Source organism: Bos mutus, chromosome 19 (genome assembly GCF_027580195.1).
Source record: "Bos mutus isolate GX-2022 chromosome 19, NWIPB_WYAK_1.1, whole genome shotgun sequence".
In the NCBI taxonomy this organism is placed as follows: Eukaryota; Metazoa; Chordata; class Mammalia; order Artiodactyla; family Bovidae; genus Bos; species Bos mutus.
In genome coordinates, this window is record NC_091635.1 from 16,429,883 (window position 1) to 16,453,054 (window position 23,172).

Here is a 23,172-nt window from a genome sequence, read left to right on the forward strand (position 1 = left end):
AGTGCTGCCTAACAAACTTTTCCCGTACTCCAGGGCAGTTCCCTGAGAGGGTGTAGGGGGACTCTAGCCCCTGCCTCATAATCCAGTTCAACTTGAGACAGGGCTTTCCTGAACCAAGCCTTCGTGCTTCCCTCATGTTGTACTGGGAGATGTCTCTTTAGACAAACTCCCCCTTCTCCTGCCAGAGCAGTGGTTAACCTAATCTCAAATGTAAACCAAAAGCAATCTCTCCCTGTCCCCACATACACACCCCAGAAAATATGCAGAATCGCTTTATCAAGCCATCTGCTGAGATTTCCACATTGGGCATAAGTATGACCAGCGAACCATTTCCACACTGGGAAGAGAAGACAAATACAGTGAAACAGCCCCAAACTGAAAACAAAGTTTATTGCATGTGAAAAGCAGTCACATGGAAAGTATCAGAGTCAGGAACCATGAAAATACACATTTTGCATATTTTCCGTCCTGTTGCAGAGGAGGGGGCTCACTCTTCACTCTCGTGGACCACCATCTGGGGGAAAATGGGCAGTTCTAGTTCTAGTTCTGTCAGCAGAGCCTCACTTCCTGCTGCTCCCCCTCCCCGCAAGCATCCGGGGTGCATGCTTGTCTGTCTCAGAGGACACGGGGTACTCTTTGGCTCGCAGGCAAATGGATACACGACTATCTACGTGGTGGCAGTCACCCCAGGCCCGAGAGCCTGGTCCTTAGAACAGCCCAGGGAAGGTCTTCCCTAGTATCTCAGGTGGTAAAGAATCCACCTGCAATGCAGGAGACCTGGGTTCGATCCCTGAGTTGGGAAGAGCCCCTGGAGAAGGGAATGGCTACCCACTCCAGTATTCTTGCCTGGAGAATCCCATGGACAGAGGAACCTGGTGCGCTACAGTCCACGGGTCACAAAGAGTCAGACAAGACTGAGCGACTTCCACTTAGGGACCTACACGCCATGAGTGCGGTGACGGAGGCCGGCGGCAGAGGGCGCCCGAGAGCTCCCTTCCCACGGAGGGATCGCTCCCTGCTCTTCAGGACAGTGTTTTATTGGGACTCCCAGACCTGGGTTTAGCCGGGCTCTTCTCAGCTGTGTGATTCTAAGCAAATCCCAGATGGACCAGTTCTAAAGTCGATGGTGTTCCAGGGTCCCGTCCATCTCAAAAATGTCTCCATCTCGGGGGCTTCCTCCCCGGGAGCCACACCTCCCCTCCTAGCCCTCCCCACCCAGTGCCTCAGGACCACCTACCCGGCTGGAGGTGAAGTCTCGGGTCTTTGCTCGCAGCTTATTGACTTGAGATTCGGCAATATCAGCCCGTTCTTCAGCCTCCTCCAGCTCATGCTGAGCTTTTCGGAACTTGGTGAGATGAGCATTGGCTTGTTCATCCTAAAAGCGAGTCAAGTGGGTATGAGCAGTGAGCCCCTCTCTGGAGCTCCCAGGCAAGCAGGGCGGGTGTCGCCCTGGGATCTTGCTGACTTACAGCCTCCTCCGCCTGCCTCTTGTAGGACTTGACCTTCATTTGAAGTTTGTCCACCAGATCCTGTAATCTCAGCACATTCTTCCTGTCCTCTTCACTCTTCAAGAGAGAACATGGGATGGCAGGTCACCAGGAGGGGACAGGGACACACAGGGTCCCAGTGCCTGGGCTAAAGAGTTTCTTCCTGTTTTCTGGAGAGGACCCAGGGTGAGGTTCCGCGTTACAGAGGAAATGCCCCTGGGGTTTCCTTCCACTTGCCTGGTAAGTTAACTCCTTGACCCGCCGCTCATATTTCCTCAGGCCCTTGACAGACTCAGTGTTCTTCTTCTGCTCCCCCTCAAGCTCGGACTCCAGCTCTCGGATCTGGGGGAGCACTTGGGAAGTTAGTCGGGCTGAAGCATGACCAGGGCAGGCTGGAAAGCTCCGCTTATTATGCTGGGGTCCCTCCCCCAAGTACCCGAGTCTCCAGCTTCTGGATCTGCTTCTTCCCACCCTTGAGGGCCAGCTGCTCAGCCTCGTCCAGGCGGTGCTGCAGGTCCTTCACCGTCTGCTCCAGGTTTTTCTTCATCCGCTCCAGGTGGGCGCTGGTGTCCTGCTCCTTCTTCAGCTCCTCGGCCATCATGGCCGCCTGAAAAGCACATCATCCCACTGAGATGTAAACAAAGGTCAGGTGCTTGGAACTGTCAAAATCTGGGGACTCGGAGGACTAGAGCCATGCTGCTGACAAAGGACACAGGTGACATGATGCCTGAGCCCACCACGCCACCATGGACTCTGGGAAGAGCTGCACCAGGCATATAAGCCAGACAGTGAGACCTCCAAGGGCTGGATGGAAAGTGGTTTCTCCCCTTTCTTAAACTGGCCCCTTTAGGACCTCCCCACCCCCAAGGAAATCCCGTCTTTCATTACCAACCCGTGAGTTATAGGACTCTGAGTCTATAACCCAGCATCACGGGTGTGGGGTCTGGAGGCTAAGGGAACTGGAGATGCGGACGGTGCAGGGCGGGGATAATCGCGGGGTAGTGCTCCCCACCAGCAGCAGGTGGCGCTGTGGGACTCGCGCGTCCAGGGACCGGCCTCTGGAGCAGCAAGGTGGGTGCTGGGGCGGGAAGCGGGCTTTCTGTGAGGTGACATTAGGTACGATCCAAACAAATTGCGGGGGGTGGTGTTGTCTCGTTTTCATATTTGGAATCAGTCATACATAGAACCGAAGAAGAGCATACCTCTCCCAGGGCACAAGACATGAACAGAATTCCGGTCTTTTTCATCCACACTCCTGTTATTTTTCATGCCCCCCCTTATTAATGTGTGGGAGGGCACACGCTGAGTTCTGGGGGTCGGGGGAGTGCTTCTAGAGCAGAGCTCACCCCACATGTGCCCTGGGGAGGCCCCACCCCTTCTGATGGGAACCAGCTCAGGGCTGGAGAGGGTGGGAGGGGCCTCACGTCGGTGATGGCCTTCTTCGCTTTCTCTTCAGCGTTCCTCGCGTCCCTGCTGGCATCCTCAACCTCACTCTGGAGCTGCGCGAGGTCCGTCTCCAGCTTCTTCTTGGTGTGGATGAGGCTGGTGTTCTAGGGCGGGAGGAGCAGGGTTACCACGTGGCACGTCCAAGGCCAGGACCCTGCCCCGCCTCCACTCCGCTCACCTGGGTGTGCAGGAGCTGGACGCGCTCACTGGCATCCAGGAGCTCCTGCTCTGCGATCTTCCTGCTCCTCTCCGTCTGCTCCAGGGTGGCCCGCAGCTCCTCCACCTCGGCCTGCAGCAGGTTGGCTCTGCGCTCCACGATCGCCAGCTGCTCCTTCAGGTCCTCCTGGCCCCGGAGAGCATCATCCAGGTGGAGCTGGGTATCCTGGCCAGACAGTAATGGAAGTGTCTGCTTGAAGTTGAGGCCAGAGGATGCTGAGGCCAGCCCATAGCTGTGCGTGTCTGAGGATGGAGAGGTTCCCCACCAGGGAGCCCACACACCTTCAGCTGCCCCTGGACACTCCGGAGGTGTCTGACGGTCTCCGCGGCCTGGCGGTTGGCATGGCTCAGCTGGATCTCGATTTCATTCAGGTCCCCCTCCATCTTCTTCTTGATCCTGATGGCCTCATTCCGGCTCCGCACCTCGGCGTCCAGGGCACTCTGCATCGTCTCTACTGTTCTCTGGTAGTTCCTCTTCAGCTGTTCGATCTCTTCATCTTTTTCGGCCATCTTTCTATCGATTTCTGATTTCACTTGTGTCAGTTCCAGCTGGATTCGGAGGATCTTGGCCTCTTCGTGTTCAAGGGCGGCCTTTGAAGAACAAAAACAAAACAGAAATGGTACCAGTGATGGGACAGAGCCTGCTACATTCCTCTCTGAGGTAAGAAAACTCCAATGGAATATTTGTAACTAACTCAACAATATTCAAAACTCTTTTTAAAAAAAAATCCCTAACTTACCTTCAGTGCAGAAATAAAATATTTCACTGCAGTTTGTTTTTATTATACTATGAAACAATATTTCTTAGGCACTTAAGAGACTTTATAGATATTTTAAATTCATCTCAGCCTTTTGTAAAATCTCATTTTAGACCTATTTTAACATAGTGATTTTCTCCAGTAATTTCAAGATTATTCGCAGGTATTCACAGGTATTCATCGACGTAGTTTGCTAGGAAAAAAACCAACATGAGGACTGTGACTCTGAGACCCCGAGTGGCGCCAGGCTGGAGCCCCACAGTCACAGCGTCTGCTGCCTTACTGCCTCCCTGGCATTCTGCTCACCTCTGCTTCCTCCAGAGCCAGCTGGATATCAGCCTTTTCCAGCTCAATCTGTTTCCTTGATTTCTCCAGTTCATGGATGGTTTTACCACTTTCAGCGATTTGCTCCGTGAGATCTGCTATCTCCTCTGCAAAGAGAGAAGTTTGATTGCTCTTGAACTTTCACACAGGTTTCCACGCAGAGTAAGCACTAGCCGGATGCTCTTAACTAGTTTATCAAGCTCTAAGGATGCTGCTTGCTGGAGATAAGATACTGGACACAGAGAAGCTCGGAAACAAGCCCTTGGGTGTGGTAACAGACACGCAGATGAGGTTGGGTCCTGAAGTCACACTCCTGCAGCCTCACACTCTGGCGACAGTGTGAAGGGGGATTTTAGACAAACTGCTTACGCTCCAAATTCTTATTTTCTCGTTTCACAGTTTCAAGTTGATCTAAGGCTTCTTCATAGGCATTTTTCAGTTTGAAGAGCTCAGTGCTCAAGGAGCGGGACTCCTTCAGAGATGCCTCCAGCTCCGCCTGGCTCTCCTCACACTTGGTTTTCCACTCAGCGAGCACCTGCAGTGCCGGGGAGAAAGGCACCTCTGTCCATGACCCCTCACCTCCAGCTTCTATCTCAGGACCCCCATGAGTGTGAACACTCTGAGAATCGGGGCCCCCTTGGCTGTGTTGCTTTTTCCTGACTGTTGACTAACCAAGATTTCATTCCATAAATCAATTCAAGATCAGTCACTGGTCAGTAACAACTGCCATCTCCAAAAAGCAAGTGGACCCTTTGGGAAGGAATTAGCTGGGCCTACTTCCCTTTTCCCACTACGAAAATGGCCCTGCACTTCTAAATATTTCATTAAAACCTCGGTTCAAATCAACCATACTTGTCATACTTGCCAGAAACCCTCCCACTAGGACCCGAATTAGATTTCCACATCAGCCACCCAGACAGACCAGCCATGTTGGGGATCAAGAATGCTTGGGGCTGGATGACACTGGAGGAGGTAACTTGTCTCCACTGAAGTGTTTGAAGGGGACCCCCACCTGCATCCCACGCTCCTTTGGTTTAGGGGGCTCGCCCCAGGTCTCACTGCTCCTGGGGCAGTCAGGACTGGGGCCCCACCTCCTGTGCCCACCCCGCACCTTGTCAAAATTCCTCTGCTTCTTGTCCAGGGCGGCAGCCAGGGAGTTGGCTCTGTCCACATCGGCCATCAGGTCCTCCACCTCCGCTTGCAGCCTCTGCTTGGTCTTCTCCAGGGACGCGCACTTCGCGTTCACCGCCTCCACCTGCTCCTCGGAATCCTGGAGGCGCTGAGCCAGCTTTTTCCTTAAAACAAATGAGAAGCAGATGCTGTTTAAGCTTCAGTCCTTCTTGAACATCACTATTCATCTAACTGGAATCACTAACCTATGTGATTCAAACAGCTTTCCTTTCATAAGCCCAGGAGAACCTCCTGTCTGCTAAAAATCAGTGATCAGTAGCCTGCCTGCCTCTAACCAAGATCACAGTCGTTTGTCTCAATGAAATGTGCTCACACAAGTCCTCTGCTGGCACAGAACTGCCTTAAAAGACGGTAACATTCACTCTCGAGCAGTGCTAATGTCAGTGCCCTCTGTCATTTGATCATTTAGAAGTGCTAGTTCTTCTGAAGACAGAGTTGCGTACTTGGCCTCCTCCAGCTCCTCCGTGCGCTGGATGGCGTCCGTCTCGTACTTGGTCCTCCACTGGGCCACCTCGCTGTTGGCCTTAGACAGCGCCCTCTGCAGCTCAGCCTTGGCTTCCTGCTCCTCCTCGTACTGTTCCCGCAGCAGGTCACAGTCGTGGCGGGCTGACTGCAGGGCGTGGGCCAGTGCGCTCTTGGCCTGCAGAAGTCAGGAGAGAGGAGAGGCCCAATGCATGAATGTTTCAGGCTGTGTGCGTGATGCAGTCCAGATGTGTTCCCACTGTCATCACCTATGAATAAAGTTGTCTTGTTTCTGTAGGTGGTTCGTAGAGGTTAGATCAGGGAGCATTCCCTCAGCTATGTACCTTGCTCTCTTCCTCTAACTGCCTCTTGAGCTCTTCTATTTGCTGGGTAAATGCTTGCTTGCTTCTGGAAAGCTGCGATACTGTGCTCTCCTTTTCCTCCAACTGACGACTCAGCTCACCTGTGTCCAGAAGGCAAACATTTTTATTTCATCCGTCTATTCATTCACTCACACATTCCTGCTGTGTGTAAGGCACTGTGCTGAGATCTGGGGGTGAAGGCACGTGTCCATGACAAGGAAGCTGAGCACACACCTGGTGAGATGCTGCTGTTAAGGGTCTCGAGGGTGTTCGGGGAGCAGGGGGTGTTCCGAGCCCCTCCTCACTCCTCTCTCCTTACTGGACTCTCAGTGCTCACCTCCTCCAGGGCACTCTGAATGGCCTTTTGTAGATTATTCTGATTGCCTCTCTCCCAAAAATCTGCTTCCCTAGAAGTCCTCCCCAAACAAATCCTGCCTTTGGTTTTGACCTGCTGTCCCCGGTGGGTGTCCGGGAGGCGCCGCCCCTCCCGTTTCCCGGCGCTCACCAGCCTCTGTCTGCAGCCGGGACTTCTGGGTACTCAGCTCGCTCAGGCTCCTCTGAATCTCCTCGTTCTTGCCCCGGGCCTCGCTTAACTGGTCCTCCAGGGTGCGGCAGATCTTCTCCAGATTTGCCTGCAGGGTAAGGAAGGGGAGAGAGCTCAGTCAGTGCTCAGGTGTGGAGGGCCAATGGTGGGAGCCCCCCGCCTCCCACCCCCAAACCTTAGACTTGGACACGCTCTCCACGTTGCTGCCCAGGTCGTCGAGTTCCAGCTTGAACTCGCTCTTCTCCTTCTCCAGCTTCTGCTTGACCCTCTGCAGGTTGTCGATCTGCTCCCCCAGCTCGGCCACGCTGTCCGCATGCTTCTTGCGAAGAGCGGCCACCATGGCCTCGTGCTGCAGGGTAGCCTCCTCCAGGTCCCGGCGTAGCTTCAGGAACTCGGCCTCCCGCTTCTTGTTCAGCTCGATCTGGGTGGACGTGACGCCCCCTGCCTCCTCCAGTCGCTCGCTCAGCTCCTCCAGCTCCCGGGCGTAGTCGCTGCGCTGCTTCTCCGTCTTGGCGCGGGTCGCCCTCTCGGCCTCGATCTCTTCTTCCAGCTCCTCGATTCGGGCCTGTGCGGGCAGGCCATCCCCGGGAGAATCCTGACTCCCAGTGTCAAGAACAGGCTAGTTTCCCCTCCCATTAGACCAACCAAGTCTTGGGCTGCTCCCAGAGCAATACCAACACTGCGAGTTTCCCCTGACATGAGCCTTTCCTGCAGCGGCTGATAATGAGTATCCTCCACTCTGACTACGGGTTGATATGAAATACTTCAATTACGTATTTTGTTTAAATTGTAGAAAAACTGTTCATTGATACTGTCGGCCTGGACAGACGAGGCCCATGGTCCTGCCCCTTGCTCTGATAACGCACAGCAGACACTCCAGCTTACCGTGTGTGATAGAGTGTGAAAGCAAAGTCCCAAGCGCCCCCTACCTGTAGCTCTTTGATTTTCTTCTGAAACTGCAGGCCCAGAGTCTGCTCATCTTCCACTTTGCTTTGCAGTTGACAGTACTCAAAATCTTTCCTGTGAAGGGAAATGCAGAACATGTGAGGACCAGACACCCAGGCACTGGAAACCCCAGCACAGCGGTGTCAGGGCTTACTTCTTGAGCCGCTCATCCAGCTGCTGCTTGTCGTTCTCCAGATCCAGGATGGACTCCTGGGCGAGCTTCAGGTCTCCCTCCAACTTCCTTTTGTTCCTTTCCAGGTCTACACGGAGCTTCTTTTCTTGTTCCAGGGAGCTTTCCAGCTGCAAAAGGCACCATCTCCTTTTAAGAAAAAATGCTTTGCACCATGGGTGTCCCAGGGGCTCTTCCTGCCCCAACCCAGGCCTCCCAATTGGCATCCTTCACTCACATCATCCACCTGCTGTTCCAGTTTGCTCTTGATTTTGCTCAAAGAATTGACTTTGTCCTCTTCTGCCTGCAGGTCATCCAGGGTCTGCTGGTGGGCCTCCTGGAGGGCCTTCTTCTCTCTGGTTAACTTTGCAATGGTTTCATCCAACCCAGCAAGTTCTTCAGTGAGGTTCTTAACCTAAGAAGATGCCACAAGCAATTATAAGAAAAGATAAAATTGGGTTTGTACTGACCATAGCAGTGGAAAGACCAGGGTGTACCTTATTCTCTGTGGCGTGTTTCTCCTTCTCAACCTTGGCCAGTGTCAGCTCAAGGTCATCTATGTCTTTCTTCAGTTCTGAACATTCGTCCTCCAGTTTCCTCTTCTTGGCCGTCAGCTCAGCATTCATCTCTTCCTCATCCTCAGCTCTCTCTGTCACTTCCTTGATCTTAGCCTCCAGCTGGAACTTGGCTTTGATCAGCTGATCACATCTTTCCTCTGCATCCAACAGGTTTTCACTTTCCTTTAAAAAAAAAAAAAAAGAATCATGATTTCCTTTAATGGTTTAAAGGTAAAGTCTGTGACATTCCAGTATTTTGTTGAATGAGTGAATTTGAACAAACTCCAGGAGATAGTAAAGGACAGAGGAGCCTGGCACGTTGCATTCCATGGGGTCACAGAGAGTCAGACACAACTCAGCAACTGAACAATTACAAAGTATTTTGTTATAAATGGAATCCTTTATGAAACATACCCAGTAAAGAGCAAAAATCCCACCTAAAATCCAGTTTTCCTAGATAATCAAATCTAGGAGTAAAAAATTTAAATTCCTAGACACATACAGCTTGTACTTGCAGCTGCAGGTCGTTCTTCTCTTGTACTAGAGTCACCAGTTTTTCTTCCAGTTCCTTCCTTTTGGCCTCTGACTTGGCCAGTTCATCCTTGGTTTTCTGGAACTCTTCCTTCATGGTGGCCATCTCCTTCTCCGTCTCTGCACTCTTGAGAAGGGGCTTGATTTTGAAAAAGAGTTTCATCCAAGGCCAGTGCTTGACGTTCATGAAGGCTCGGATGTTGTACTGGATGCAGAAGATGGACTCCCTGAAAACAAAACATCAGTTATTTCTAAGAGAGACTCCCCACTTCTCCCAAAGAGCTCAGATCTGAGCACACACCCCGCTCGACCTTCTCTGCACCATCTTCTGGAATTCCACACGCATGAGGAACCCTCTGCACACGGCCTGCGTCCGGGTGATCAGCTTGGCCAGGCGGTCATCCCTCATTTCCTCCAGGGTTCCCAGCAAGCCAGCCTTGAAGAACACCTTGAGGGGAGACGGATGCCCTGGGTCAGTTTTCTGGAGGGGTCTGTCAGGGACCTCAGGCCAGTGTCTGTTGGAGCTGACACAGTACCTTGGTGTGTCCAAACTTGTACTGAGTGTGGTCGATGTCAATGGATGCCAGCAGCTTTTCACACGCCTTCTTACTGTCGATGAACTGCCCCTCGGGGATGGCACTGGCATTAAGCACTCGGTATCTGCCGTGTGGACACAGAAACGTCATAGGCTATTAGCAAAGATGTGAACTTTGGAAATCAGCTCAGGCCTCTCTTCCAAGAGGCAAGAAGGCCGAGGTCCTGAGCGGGAAGGAAACTCGCCATTGGTCACAGGCCAAACAGTGGCCTGAAATCTAGGCCTCCCGACTCTTCTTTGCCACATCCTTTTCTGCCATGTGGTGTATCGGAGAAGGCCCTGAGAAAGTGTGGCAGAAAGAAGCATGTGTACCTTGACCAGATGGTGGTTAAATCGTTTTACGTGGAGTCCACAGCTGTTCAGTGTTTTTCCCTCTCAAATTCCAGCATTTACACACCTCCTCAAGAAACAAATGGAACATTTCTATTACATATGCATGTTCAGTTGCTAAGTCATGTCCAACTCTTTGCAACACCACAGATTGCAGCCTGCCAGGCTCCTCTGTCCATGGAACTCTCCAGGCAAGAATACTGGAGTGGGTTGCCATGCCCTTCTCCAGGGGATCTTCCTGACCCAGGGATCAAACCCGGGTCTCCAGCACGGGCAGGCAGGTTCTTGACCGCTGAGCCACTGGGGAAGCTCTCTTACCACGCACCTCTGTTTGAAGTCCCCATAGAGGATCCTGTTGGGGAAGCCCTTCCTGCAGATGCGGATGCCCTCCAGCACCCCATTACAGCGCAGCTGGTGCAGGACCAGGCTGTGCTCCATGGCGCCTGAGAAGAGAAGCAACGTCAGCTTCACACAGACTCTCCTAAAACCCGACCCGAGTGCCGCCTCCAGACCAGTGGGCATCTTACCTGGGGTTTTGGTCTCGTTGGGAATTATACAGCGCACAAAGTGAGGGTGTGTTGTTCTTAAATTTGACATCAACTTGTTCAGGTTTTCCTAAAAGAGATTCAATTTGACAGTGAGCGGACTGTAGGCTTTTACAAACACAGAGATACAGTATAACAAAAAAAGATATTTTACACTTCTTGTGAATTCTAATAAAGGTCTTATTTAATTCTTTTCAAAAGGTCTTTCAATAGTCCATTTGGCAAGAAGTGTAGGGAGGTCACTGATATGACAGTCTTTTGCTTCACAGTGAGCCAGAGACTAGCCAAGTACAGGACGTCTGCTGAGTTAACTCGGGGGAGCTATCCGGCTCCACTGGGCGCCTGAGACGCTGCTGCCTGTGTCCTTCAGGCAAGTCAGAAAGTTCACGCTGAGGACTGGCCTCCCAGGCAACCCGGCCGGCTGCGTGTAAGATGGGGGTTAAATTCTGGTCCTCCAATTTTTAGCACTTATCTGCATATACCACCACTGTCCTAAGTGACAGGAAGCAGATTAAGATCACATCACTCTTCTTGAATAAAGCAAGTTCAGCATCTCTACGTTGCTCATTTAGAGATGACTTAAGCCAATTACAAGCAAATAAATTCTATCTTTCTTACCCTGAAAAGGGCAGAGACGGTTTGGAAGGAAGAACCCTTTTTCTTGGCAACTTTCTTCTTTCCGCTGTCAGCTGAAAGAAAAGATGGTGTGTGGTGTTAGCAGGCCTCCAGAGCTGTTTCCTTTGTGGGCTGAGTTGGGGGAGAAGGGTGGATTCGAGGCAGCCTGGGAGTCTGTTACCGTCCGCGGTGGTGAAGGTGGCGTAGAGGTGTGCCAGGAGCCTGTTGGAGGACTTCTGGTACAGCCCGACCACCGTCTCGTTCAGGGGGTCCTTGTTCTTCTCCAGCCAGCCCGAGACACTGTAGTCCACGGTGCCCGCGTAGTGAATCAGGGAGAAGTGGGCCTCGGCTCTGCCCTTGACCACCTTGGGCTTCTGGAAGTTGGCAGACTTGCCCAGGTGCTGGTCATACAGCTTGTTCTTGAAGGAGGTGTCCGTGGCCTTGGGGAACATGCACTCCTCTTCCAGGATGGAGAAGATGCCCATAGGCTGGACCAAGGCAGAGTGCACACGGGGTGAGTGGGTGTGAGCTGCCGTGACAAGCACCAGGCCTGTGAGGGCGGTTACCAAGCACACATGGCAGGTACCTTCTCGATGAGCTCGATGCAGGCGGCCAGGTCCATCCCGAAGTCGATGAACGTCCACTCGATGCCTTCCTTCTTGTACTCCTCCTGCTCCAGCACGAACATGTGGTGGTTGAAAAACTGTTGCAGTTTCTCGTTGGTGAAGTTGATGCACAGCTGCTCCAGGCTGTTATACTAACATTAAAAACATAACGTCCACACGGAAGGTTAGACTGCTTTCAAAGTCAAAGATGCACCAACCTTCTTCTTTCTCCTCCTTGTTTCTCCTTGTCTTGGGAGTAGCTCAGCTAGGCTTTCAGGTGTGGTCACATTCTTGGGCTCAGCTCACATCACGTTTTCTCCGGAACTCAAGCTAGAAGATACCTCTCCGTCTCCTAAGTCCATGGCCTGGGCCTCTCCTGGACCCTGACCACGGTTTGTCTTATCTATAGTTGGTCTTCTGAGTACTTACATACTTCTCGTCATAATCTACAAACTACAAGCTCATCTTTTATTCACCTGCAAGTCTTATAGCTGGTAGACATTGACAACATGCTCTAATGGGTGTACATGCTTCTACCTGACCCACCCTCCATCTAGTGCTCCTCCCAGATGTGATATGGGGTGACAAGTGGCTGCCTGGACATCTTGCCTGTGATCCTGAGAACCAGCCCCCCACATAAAGACACCTGAATATTGAGAACGCAAACCTCGAAGATCTCAAAGCCTGCGATGTCCAGGACGCCAATGAAGTGCTGTCTCGGCAGCTTGGTGTCCAGCTGCTGGTTGATGCGGGTGACCATCCACAGGAACAACTTCTCGTAGACGGATTTGGAGAGGGCGTTCACAGCATGGTGCACCTGTGTCGGGGGGTCAGCACCTGTGTTGCGTCTGTGGGCAGTAGCCATCGGGTGCCTGCATCCCTTCCCAGCCTCCTGGCAGTCACTTACCTGATCAACGGTCTGGCCCTTGGTAACATACTCATTCCCAACTTTTACTCTGGGGAAGCATAAAGCTTTCAGGAGGTCCGAAGAATTCAGGCCCATCAGATAGGCTGTCTTGTCAGCCACTGGCAGGAAAGAAGGCCAGTTACAAGGGAAACCCCAGATAACTGGCAAAGCCAAAGAACCCCTCTGAAAATCCTCCAGATGTTTCAAGGCTCAGCTCAGCTTGTCTCCATGTGTTTGCATTACATGTCTCTAAACCGCTCACCTGTGGGCGCTAAGTCACTCAGAGAATATAATGGGCTTTGTGAAAAGGCAGCACTGGGTTCCACAAAACCCTGGTCACTCCTCACCGTGTCTGAAGCAGGACCACTCGAGTGACTCAGCAGACAGGGCAGTAACCTGTCAGCATCTGACCCCCACAGAGGTTCATCTCTCCAGGGGGAGGAGGATTGATCACTTTCAAGGGAGGCCCCCAGCTCTAGCGCACGCCCCAGTGGGTGATGGGGTACCTTCTGTGCCGTCCGGCTCTGCCTGCTCCTCCCGCTGCTTCTGCTTGAACTTCATATTTCCGTAGTGCATCACGGCGCCTGTCAGCTTGTAGAGCCCAGACTTCTCCTCGGGGGTGAAGCCCAGGATGTCAATGGCGCTCTGGCATTGCAGGAGAACGTGTCAGCCGGCTGACGTCAGTGATGGAGCAGGAGCCCCCGCCACACACACATCCTTCTCCCTGATCTACTTACATCCGTGGCCAGCAGCTCCTCAGCATCGTCAATGCTGGCCACCAGGATCTCGCCCTGGCTGATGAAGGGGTAATCATAAGGGTTGGTTGTGATGAGCAGCAGCTCTGCAATGATGACCAGTTAGAGGGGGTCACATGGATGCAAAGGAAACACCCCCGCCTGGGGCTAAACAGCCTCTCATACTCACTCTGTGGCTGAATATAAAGTCCAAGGAAGACTCTGCACCCACCCCGGCCACACAGGGTACAACCCCCAGAGAGAACATTTAAACCCTTTTGCTTTGTGTGCAGACAGCACAGATCCATGTCGGTTGGGAAAGATTAACCAGGAAAACAGGCTGAGTGTGGGCCAGGACACAGAGAGCCACTGGAAGAAAGCCCAGATGGTTTGGTAGAATCGTCGTCTTTTCCAAAATCTGTTGAAAGCTGCAGCCTGTTTCCAGGATTGGGCCCAGAATGCTGAGCAGACATAGCCAGAGAGCAGAGAAGGGCACAGAGCCCCTGTTAGGTGCCAAATGAAAAGCGGGGTGGACATCCACCAGCTGGCGGTTCCTCTGACTTGGCGCCGGCCTCACAGCATTTGGTGGAAGATTGGTTTTGTGGCTGACCACAAGGGGGCATCAGAGGACCACTAAACGCTAAGTTGTTCAGCCAGTTTCCATGAACCAGAGCTGAAGGCAATTGTGCCTCATTCTTTTTCTGTCCATTGGATTGCATTTCTCAAATTGGCACATCACTGTCAAAACAGCCACACCCTATTTCTAAAACAAATTTCTTCTGCGAGTAGGCACAACTCTCTTCAGTCCACTCACCTAAGAGCTGACAGGCCCCAGACCAGCCCCTCTGGGGGCATCCTCACCTATGAGCTCAGGCTTCTTATTGGAAAGAATCTGGTAGAAGATGTGGTAGCTTCTCTCAGCCTTCAGCTGGAAGGTCACTCTTGACTTTTCCAGCAGATCTAGGAACGCAAACACAGGAGTGTCTTCCAAACTGTTGCCCCAATGTCCCAAAACATCTGATTCTAGGAATCTACTTACATGTTTCAATATCTGCAGAGGCCAGCTTTCCCGTGGTACCAAAATGGATGCGGATGAACTTGCCCTGTCGGGGAAGGGAGACCAAGTAACCTGACTCCAGGTTGTTCCTACCCACCTGGGGAGTGCAACAGAGCCTTTTTCCCCAGGAACTTGCAGTTAAGTGTCCTTGTCGCCTCTCTCCCTGCTTTGCTGTGCCTTCCTCCATCCCCTTGTTCCACACTGCATCCACATGCCACCCCAGTCAGCAGAGTCATATTCTGTTAAAGATGCAAATCAAACCATATCACTTCCCTCTAACAGGATCCTGACTTCTGGAATGAAACCAGACCCTTCTCCTGGCCTGCATGCTCCCAGGCTCCAGGTCCCTTCCCACTGCCCCTCCTCACTTCCCCACCTCATCTCGCAGAGCCTGCCTTACTCCAGCCACTCAGACCCCCTGGAGATCCCTTGACTCCACCAGTCCCCTCCCTGCCTCTGAACTGTGTCCCGCCTCACCCTGTGGATCTCGGGTTCACAGGTCAGAGCCCCCCAGGAGGGCTCCCCTGCTGGCCCTGTCTAAAGGAGACCCGGCCCCCTTTACTGTCCCATTTACTAGGGAACTGTCAGACTGTTTTGTAGACTTGTTTCCTCCTCCTTTCATTATCCACCCCCAGGACTGCAGGTTCCTGGAAGCAGGGATCGTGCCTCCTCGCTGGCCTTGGAGGACACCCCAGCTTGACCCAGCACAGACTCACAAAGCGGGACGAGTTGTCGTTCCTCACGGTCTTGGCATTCCCGAAGGCCTCCAGCAGTGGGTTGGCGCTGATGATCTGGTCTTCCAGTGTCCCCTGGAGCAGGGAGTCAGGGCAGGAAGAGCCCCGTGTGAGGGTGAGCTCCGATGCCCCTCCTGCCCAGTTGGTCCCTCCCCTGCTCCCTGCTTTCCAACCCAGGGCCCAACCACATCATCAGCACCTCACTCAGAGCCCTGTTGCCAAGTCGCGTTTGGCTCTGGTTGGGTATCTTGACATGAACCTCATTTAACCCTTCAGTTCCTTCATTCTCCAGGTGGTGAGGCCACCTGTGTTCACACCATATTGCTGTGATATATTCATTTTGAAAGGCAAGTGGATGCGACAGTTCTCCCTGGGTGGTGTGTGTGACTCTGGTGTATGTCAGATTGACTTTTCTCAGCGGAGCCTTAGAGCTTGTTTTCTTGGCAATCGCCGGATCTGGTCCTGTGAGATCACCAATGTGCTGGATCGTCTAGGACAGCCGGCTGTCCTGTGCGATTTCCAACCCTGCCAGCACTCCTTCCCTGAGGAGATGGGCACCTCCCACCCCACACATGCCCTATGCCTCCTTACTCTGAAGTTAAGACAAGGGTTGGCAGTAGAAGCAGAGCCAGCCTGCCTCCTCTTCTTACCCTCATCTTGGAGTCCTTCTTCTTGGCAAGGTCTCCAGTTGCTGCAATTGTTGCAAAGTACTGGATGACCCTTTTGGTGTTCACAGTCTTTCCTGCCCCGGATTCTCCACTAGATCGAAAGAGAGAGGAGGAGGAAAAGAGTCCTGTGACTGTAAACAGCCTCCTGAGCCACATCAGATATGAGATTCCCAACAAAGAGGAGCCCATTCGGAGAGACAAGGGCCCTGGGAGACCGGCACCACTGAACACCCTAGACGGGGAACCCCAGCTTCTTGAGGCCTCACACGCCTTCTGGCCTGTCCCCCATGCATCTTTGCATCACAGACTTTGTCCTCTGTACTTTCTCACTAATAGAACAAAGCAAGTGGCGTCTTCCCCTTCTGCACTGGGGACAGAGAGCCACAGCTGTGAGAACGCTCTACACCTTGGATACTTACGTGATCAGAATAGACTGGTTTTCACGATCTGCCAAAGGGAAAAATAAAATAGGGTTGATGGTATTATAAAAGGAACTTTCTCAACCTAAATATCCATCTACAGAGGAGTGGATTAAGAAGATGTGGTACATACACACAATGGAATATTACTTGGCCATAAAAAGGAATGAAATAATGCCATTTGCAGCAACATGAGTGAGCTAAAAATTACCATACTAACTGAAGTAAGTCAGACAGAAAGGCAAATACCATATATCACTTACGTGTGGTTATATGATACGACTGAACTTAGTTAGAAACTAGAAACAGACTCACATAGAAAACAAACCTATGGTTACCGAAGGGGAAAGGGGTGAGGGAGGAGTAAACTGGGATTTGGGGATTACCAGATACAAACTACTATATATAAAATAAATAAGGTCCTACTGTACAACACAGGGAACTGTATTCAATATCCTATAATAAGCCATAGTGGGAAAAAATCTGAATATATATATATCTATCTATATCTATATATATCTGAATCACTCTGCTGTAAACAAGAAGTTAATACAACATTGCAAATCAATTATATTTCAATCAAAAATTTTTAATAAAAATAAAAAGAGCTTCCCAGTTCTCCATGTCTCCAGCAGTCAGAGTTCACTGCACAATGACTCTGTTTTGTCGTACATGGGAGCTCAAAGAGACTCCTCCATGAGAATACAGATCAAAGAGGTTAAGCCCCTGCTTACAGCCAGCCACCGGCTGCCCATCATATTAGGTTGAACCATATGAAACTATCAGTCTTTGTTTTGGGCCCACAAAAACGTCAGTTTCACATGAGGTAACTCATGCTTGCATTAAATCCAAGCTTCTCACCCAGGCCTGCAAGGCCCTAAAATCTCTGGCTTCCTTTTTTTTAAGCACCTCCAGCCAGTTGTGTGGAGGCTGCACACTGGAGGGGCGGCTGATTCCAGACCTGCAGCCTCCCTGGGCCCTGCCCGCCTCTCCAGGCTTCCTCCTTGGAGACCTACCTGTGAGCATGAACTGATAGGCGTTGTCAGAGATGGAGAAGATGTGGGGCGGGGCCTCCTGGCGCTTCTTGCCCCGGTAGCCCTCCACCACCTCGGGGTTGTACACCGGCAGCCACTTGTAGGGGTTGACGGTGACGCAGAAGAGGCCCGAGTAGGTCTGTGGGGGCGTAAAAAATATATATTTATGTACACATGGGTGTGTGCCTATAAAACCCTCCCCCTTTGTTATTTCACTTTTCTTTATGAGAAACTCGTAAAGGAGGCAAGATACGATTTCTCTCTGTGGATGAGGCAGCTGAGACCTGAGGGGTGCAGCGGCCATCCACAGCTGCTGAGTGGCAGCACCAGGACCCGGCCTCAGCCCCACCCCTCCTCCGGTCCCCTCCTGGCCCCACTCATCTCTCACTTTCTCATCCTCCATCACTCTCATCCCCCTTTCTTCATTTTCCGTCTTTTGTTCAATGGCCTCAGTTCAGTTCAGTCACTCAGTCGTGTCCGACTCTTTGCAACCCCATGGACTGCAGCTCGCCAGGCCTCCCTGTCCATCACCAACTCCCAGAGTTTACTCAAACTCACGTCCATTGAGTCAGTGATGCCATCCAACAGCCTCGTCAAACACTAATCCTTCTAAAGCCCATCTCCCCGTGAGCATCTCCACACCACCCCCACCCCACCCAAGGTCCCAGGAGCCCGCAGACGTGGGCACTGACATAGATCATCCAGGAGGTGTAGCGGTCCTTGAGGTTGTACAGGACGGCCGGCTCGTTCAGGTGCGTCAGCATGGCCATGTCCTCGATCCGGTCGAACTTGGAGGGGTTCATCGCGTACACATCCTCTGGCTTCACCACCAGCGTCTGCAAGGGAAGGGGTAGGGCGCACATCTGGGCTTCTCTGTGCACAGGTGTGTCTCCCACGCCCAGATCAGAAGGAGGGGGTGCTGGAGGAAAGGCCCATCTGACAGGGAGGGAGTCCGGGATGGGGCGGCTCATGGTGAAGGAGATGGAATGGGGTTCGGTTCTGATACTCGGGCTTTTGTTTTTTCCATCTCCAGTGGTCTGAAGTGAGGGAAGGATGACAGAAAGGAGAGGAGGGTCTCGGGGGGATTTGGGGAGGAGGACGCAGGCCCAGGAGCCAGCGGGAACTCCTCAGCTGGGTCATGCTGGCTGGGCAAAAACCTGGCTCCAGCGGCTCATGGGTCTTGGCCGTCTACTTAGAGGGCACGGCAGGTGGATGGTGTCCCCGAGGCAGGGTGAGAGAAGAGGAAGCTGGTGGCATGGACTTCCAGGCTGGCAGCTCGAGTCATCCTGAGCTCCCTGAAAGCAGCTCCCAGCCCCCACCCTGCATCTCACCCATTCACCCCCACCTGCCTGAGCTGTGAAAGGGAACCCCCTACCCCACTCCCTTTTTGGGACAAGAGAACTCCAGGCTGGAAGGAACCACCATGCAGAGCGGTGGTGACAGGCATCTTCATGCTCCCCTCGAAAGGAGCAGACCCCCGGCCCAGTGCCCGGGGTGTTGGAAGACCTGGCATCATGGCGTGGAGCTCACCTTCCTCTCTCATACCCTCCACTCACCCCCTTCCTGTCTGAGACCTCCATTGCAGATGATGGTTTTCCCGGCCCCGCGTCTGGGCCAAGTGGTAGGAAACCTGCCTTCTAGCCGGGGTTCACTAAAACCATCCAGGCCACAGCTCTCCAGTGAGGAGGTCTGGACCTCTTGGACTGTCCTCCACCAGGACAGTCTGTGCTCCCTGCAGCTTCGGAAGCCATTCCCCACTCTGTCATCTGAAATGTACCGAGAGCTGCCCTCGAGCTTCAGGGCTTGGAAGATGGTTTCAATGGGTGGTTTCCATGCTGTTTTCTTTCACATCCAACCCAATGATACTATTTCCTTTACTCCTCTTATTTGGATCCCCACCCCCATTTTATTTGAACCTTTCTTAGAACCTTTCTGGATTCTTCTGGTCTAAATTCCAGAGAGTTGGGATGTCCAGAAATCCTCCCAGCACCCCCATGCTAGCCTGGGCAGAAAGGAATGGGCTACACTGCCCATTGCCTTCGTGATATGGGGACACTGCTACTTCAGTCAAGCTTGTGGTCCACTAGGGCCCCTGACCCGCTTTCCTTACTTCCTTACATACTATATCACCAGAAGAATCAGGGGTTAGAGTGACATGAACCTCAACAAAAGCGCTGGAACATGACTTGCTTTGGCCAGCCGCAGGCAGGCGGTTCTCCCACCGTGCAACCCGAGGCCAGTGTTCACTCTGCTTTCTCTGAGGACACCTGGGAGGTATCACATGTGGAGAGGGCCAGGTGTGGGGCAGACACACAGACTGTGCAGCCAGGGGGCAGACAGAGGGCCAGTGGCTCGCAGAGGGAGTGGACGGGGCTTACCCTGTTGTCTTCGGTTTCCACCGTGACCTTCCCGTCCTGGGTGCTCTTGATTCTCCCCTTGGCATACTCTTCCTTAGAGTCAACCACGAAGCAGTAGGTTTTGGCATCAAAGGGCTGGTTCTGGGCCTCGATCCTCTCCTTTTCTGACTTCCGGAGGAAGGGAGCGGCGATGCCGAACACTTCCATCTCGGTGTCACTACTCATGGTGTTGGCTGGAGGGTGAACCCACCAGGTCAGCCCCCTACCCCCGACTCCAGCCCTGCCCCCTTGGGAGCCCACCAAGGTGGGCCCGGAGCATCTGATTTTTCCCATCCATCCCCTGGGAAAAATCAAATGCACACGTTTTGTGCTGACTCTGTGCAAAGGGCACGGAGTGGATGCCACCCAAGCTCCCCCATCCGGCGGGGCTCAGAAGGGTGAAGGAACCCGAAGGAGGGGGCAGCTCTTGGGACTGAGTTTCCTTTTCTGAAAAGCCCAGGTGTTGCCAAGGGGAAATTTAAAAATAAACACCATCAGAAATAAACACCATTCTTCAAAGACAGTGTGCTAAATGGCAAACAGCTAAGGAATTTGGGGACTGTTTCGATTCAAGGTGGCCACCTCTTCACACAAGGAAACTGGCTTTTGCTTCCTTCGATTCTGTTCTGAGAACAGAGGTGGCATCTGACTTCAGCATCTGCCGAGACCCTCTCCCCAACCTGCCCTGTCCTGGTCTAAGGTCCTCTCCAATCCACCCTGTCCTGGTCTAAGCTCCACAGGCTCTTGCCCCCCAGGCCACTGGAAGCGGGAGGAACTGGACCCTGGAGACTTCTGAGCCAAGGGACCCAACCCGCTTCCTCACCTGAGAGTCACTCCCACAGGACGACAGAGGACAACAGCAGCTGGGAAATCAGACCTGCGGTAAATATGCAGGAAGCAAGCTCAGGACACCGGACAGTGTAGTTCAGTTCTGAATCGGGTCTTGAATTAACCAAATAAGGGGAAAGGACTAATAACTTAAAAAGAGTCTTACCCGGGAGACAGGCTGGAAGAGCAGATGGGATGTGACCTACAAGTGATTCATAAAGGTAGTCAAAGCCCCCAGCTGCCCCCAAACCTGGCTCCCACCAGCCCACTAATGCACCCTCCTCAGTCTGCATGCAGTGCCTCTCTTTCAGAACGAGGCAGGAAGGACAGCATCTCTGTCGAAAAGGCCTGTGGTTCCAGGCTAGGATCGGGCCCCCTCTGACTTCTGTGAACAAGGAGAAGTCTCAAATTGGCAAACTGAAACAAGCCATCGAGGCCTTGAGATCAAGGACACCCACTCGCCAGGCACACAGCGCAGGCAGGGGAGGGTGAGGGTGGGGGCGGGGGCGGTGACCCCACAGCCTCTGCACAGATCAGAGTGGAAGGGGGGGGTCATCGGGCCACACTGACAAACCGAGGTCCGTGGAGCATCCAGAGGGATCCTGCCCAAGGGGGCCCTCGAAGACAAAGTCAAGGGGAGCTTGGGGAGGAGGAAGTGGGGTGCAGGAGGTGGAGACCCAGCTCCACCTCTAACTAACCTCACCACAGCCAGGTGTGGTCCTCCGAGCCACACACGGAAGAGAGCTGTGCGGGGCGCTCAGACTCCTCCACCCACAGCAGCGCCAGGGGGCTGCCGCTGCGGCTTTTATAGCCTGTCCCCCCACCACTCATTCCTGCTCTATATTTGGAAAGGGAATGACCGATGCCATGAGCAGAGGGCCAGCTCCCTTCCTCACGTTTTTTTTTGCTGTTGCCAAGGGTGAGGTATATATAGAAATGAGCAGGATCCATAACCATTCTCCAGCTGGAGAAAGCTGGAAGTTTGAGATGCCTTTCTCTGAACCTGGGGCCAGGGTGTCTTCACTCAGTGTGAGGGGTGGCCTCGCGGGGGTCCTGCCTAAACTCCATCCTGCAGGCGCCACGTGCTTGAAAATCAGGGTGCATTCTGGGGACAGAAATCTCGTCCTGTGGGGAAAAGGAGTGCAACTTGAGGACAGAAAGACGAAAATCCTCTTGGCACTTTGGGCAAGACGTTTGTCACAACACAGGGTTGTGACAGAATTGTGTGACTGTAAAACTTGTGCCAGGAACGACAACAATTATAATCCTCCTCCTCCTCCTTTCACTGCGTAACTTTCTGTCTCATCAGTGTCATTGTTAATTTAATCCTTTCTTAAGCGCCAGTAGGACCAGCAAGTAAATTAATTACAGGGAGCCACCCCGCCGGACAGTATCCACAGCAACAGCTGCTTGAGGACCTGTTGTTATTAAGATACATGACCAATTAGGAAAGACCAGCTGCTGGCCAGGGTGGGGGTTAGGGGGTGGCATGCCTGCAGAGAAACGGGGGGGATGGGAGGAGAGGGTCCAGCGAGCATGGCTCTTTCTAAATCAGGGTTGAAGGAACAAAGCCAGGAGACCAGAGGTATGGCTGAAGCTCGGCCCACTCCTGTCCGACTTTACATCTGCTTCTTTTCTCCCTACCTTTCCTGACAAGCCTTTGGGAGGGTGGCTGGTGGGCACCCCGTGGTCATTAACTGTCACCAGTTCCCCCTTGAGAGGAAGAGATGCCCCCTCCCAACACACAGCGCTCGCGCAAGCGGAAGAGGTGCGGGCGGGGACGGGGCAGCAGGGCTGTGGACCCCAAGACACAGGGACATACATTAATCGCCCATTGTATGCTGGCCCCAGTGCAGAGCACCTCAAGAGGGCACAAAAGGAAGGGAGACGCGGCCTTTACTCGCAATGGTTCCCAGGATAATGGTGAGCCGACCGTTTTTGAGATTCAGGTGATTTTAGGTCAAAGCACACTTGGTGAACTGCCTGCTCAGTGAGGGCCAGGCAGGCACGTGGCTGAAGGGCAAAAAAAAACAGGAAGCCTGCACCCCTCAGCCTGCCATGGGCTCACGGCGTGTGCACCCCCACCTCCCTGCTCCAGCTGGGCTGAGACCCCCATCCCTAGAGACCCTCCTCATCCAAGAAGACAGCCCAAGGCTGCTCAAGGGTCCGTCTGTGTCTGAAACGGGGTGGTCTCCTTGAGGTCCCGTCCTGCCTGCCCAGTGACACATCAGAGTCCACATCTTTGTCCACTGGCCGGCCATCTCCTTGGGAGGCCTGGTCAGGACAGGTACAGGTCACCTGCGGAGCAGAGGTGTGAGCCAGCCCTGTGGGCTGAGGGACAGTGTGAGGGGCCCTGGCCACACCTCAGGCATTGGCAGAGCAGGGCGGCCTCAGGTAGGGGTGGTGTTGGTGGTCCCTCCCTGCCACCCGGAGCTGTGGTTGGGAGGGGTTCTGGGTCAGCAGACTTTTGCTGAGCAAAATTTGCAGTTTGCTCTTTACAGCTTCTTGTCACCAGTTTGCCTGTCTCTCTGTATGACCACTTCCACACCCAACTCTGGGAAACTGCAAGGATGTTTTCCATACAGTGTTTGAGTTCCTTGTAAAACAGTCCCAGGTCACATTAATTGAACCCAACTCTAGCTCTGAGATGCTCCTGGCCTCCTCCAGGTTTTGCAGGTCACATAGCCTGTCTTCCTCTCTGCATCACGCTCCT

The 23,172-nt window shown here is 53.0% G+C and overlaps 1 protein-coding gene and 1 long non-coding RNA gene across 2 annotated transcripts in view; one reads left to right on the forward strand and one right to left on the reverse strand.

The window, feature by feature from the left end:
• The window catches only part of LOC138992094 (uncharacterized), a 54,485-nt gene extending 52,771 nt beyond the window's left edge, over positions 1 to 1,714 (forward strand). Inside the window, exon 3 of the long non-coding RNA XR_011467955.1 lies at positions 1,495 to 1,714. This is a non-coding gene — a long non-coding RNA (uncharacterized lncRNA). The remainder of the gene's footprint in view (positions 1 to 1,494) is intronic.
• LOC102283722 (myosin-3) lies at positions 357 to 21,245 on the reverse strand. Its single transcript, XM_070389502.1, has 42 exons — positions 21,158 to 21,245; positions 20,626 to 20,661; positions 20,455 to 20,508; positions 19,614 to 19,825; positions 17,928 to 18,071; positions 17,218 to 17,374; positions 16,202 to 16,229; positions 15,765 to 15,873; positions 15,097 to 15,189; positions 14,363 to 14,426; positions 14,185 to 14,283; positions 13,327 to 13,430; positions 13,096 to 13,234; positions 12,590 to 12,708; positions 12,350 to 12,499; positions 11,664 to 11,834; positions 11,259 to 11,565; positions 11,081 to 11,151; positions 10,445 to 10,532; positions 10,243 to 10,360; positions 9,529 to 9,652; positions 9,304 to 9,440; positions 8,964 to 9,219; positions 8,402 to 8,644; positions 8,143 to 8,319; positions 7,890 to 8,035; positions 7,720 to 7,810; positions 6,966 to 7,355; positions 6,752 to 6,878; positions 6,229 to 6,347; positions 5,866 to 6,062; positions 5,343 to 5,526; positions 4,601 to 4,766; positions 4,214 to 4,338; positions 3,432 to 3,740; positions 3,112 to 3,315; positions 2,912 to 3,037; positions 1,924 to 2,094; positions 1,725 to 1,829; positions 1,470 to 1,565; positions 1,238 to 1,375; positions 357 to 514 (listed from the first exon to the last, which is right to left on the reverse strand). Exons 4-42 carry the CDS (start codon positions 19,815 to 19,817, stop codon positions 488 to 490), a joined length of 5,823 nt encoding a protein of 1,940 aa, XP_070245603.1. The 5' UTR covers positions 19,818 to 19,825; positions 20,455 to 20,508; positions 20,626 to 20,661; positions 21,158 to 21,245; the 3' UTR covers positions 357 to 487.
• Between the last annotated feature and the right edge of the window lie 1,927 nt (positions 21,246 to 23,172).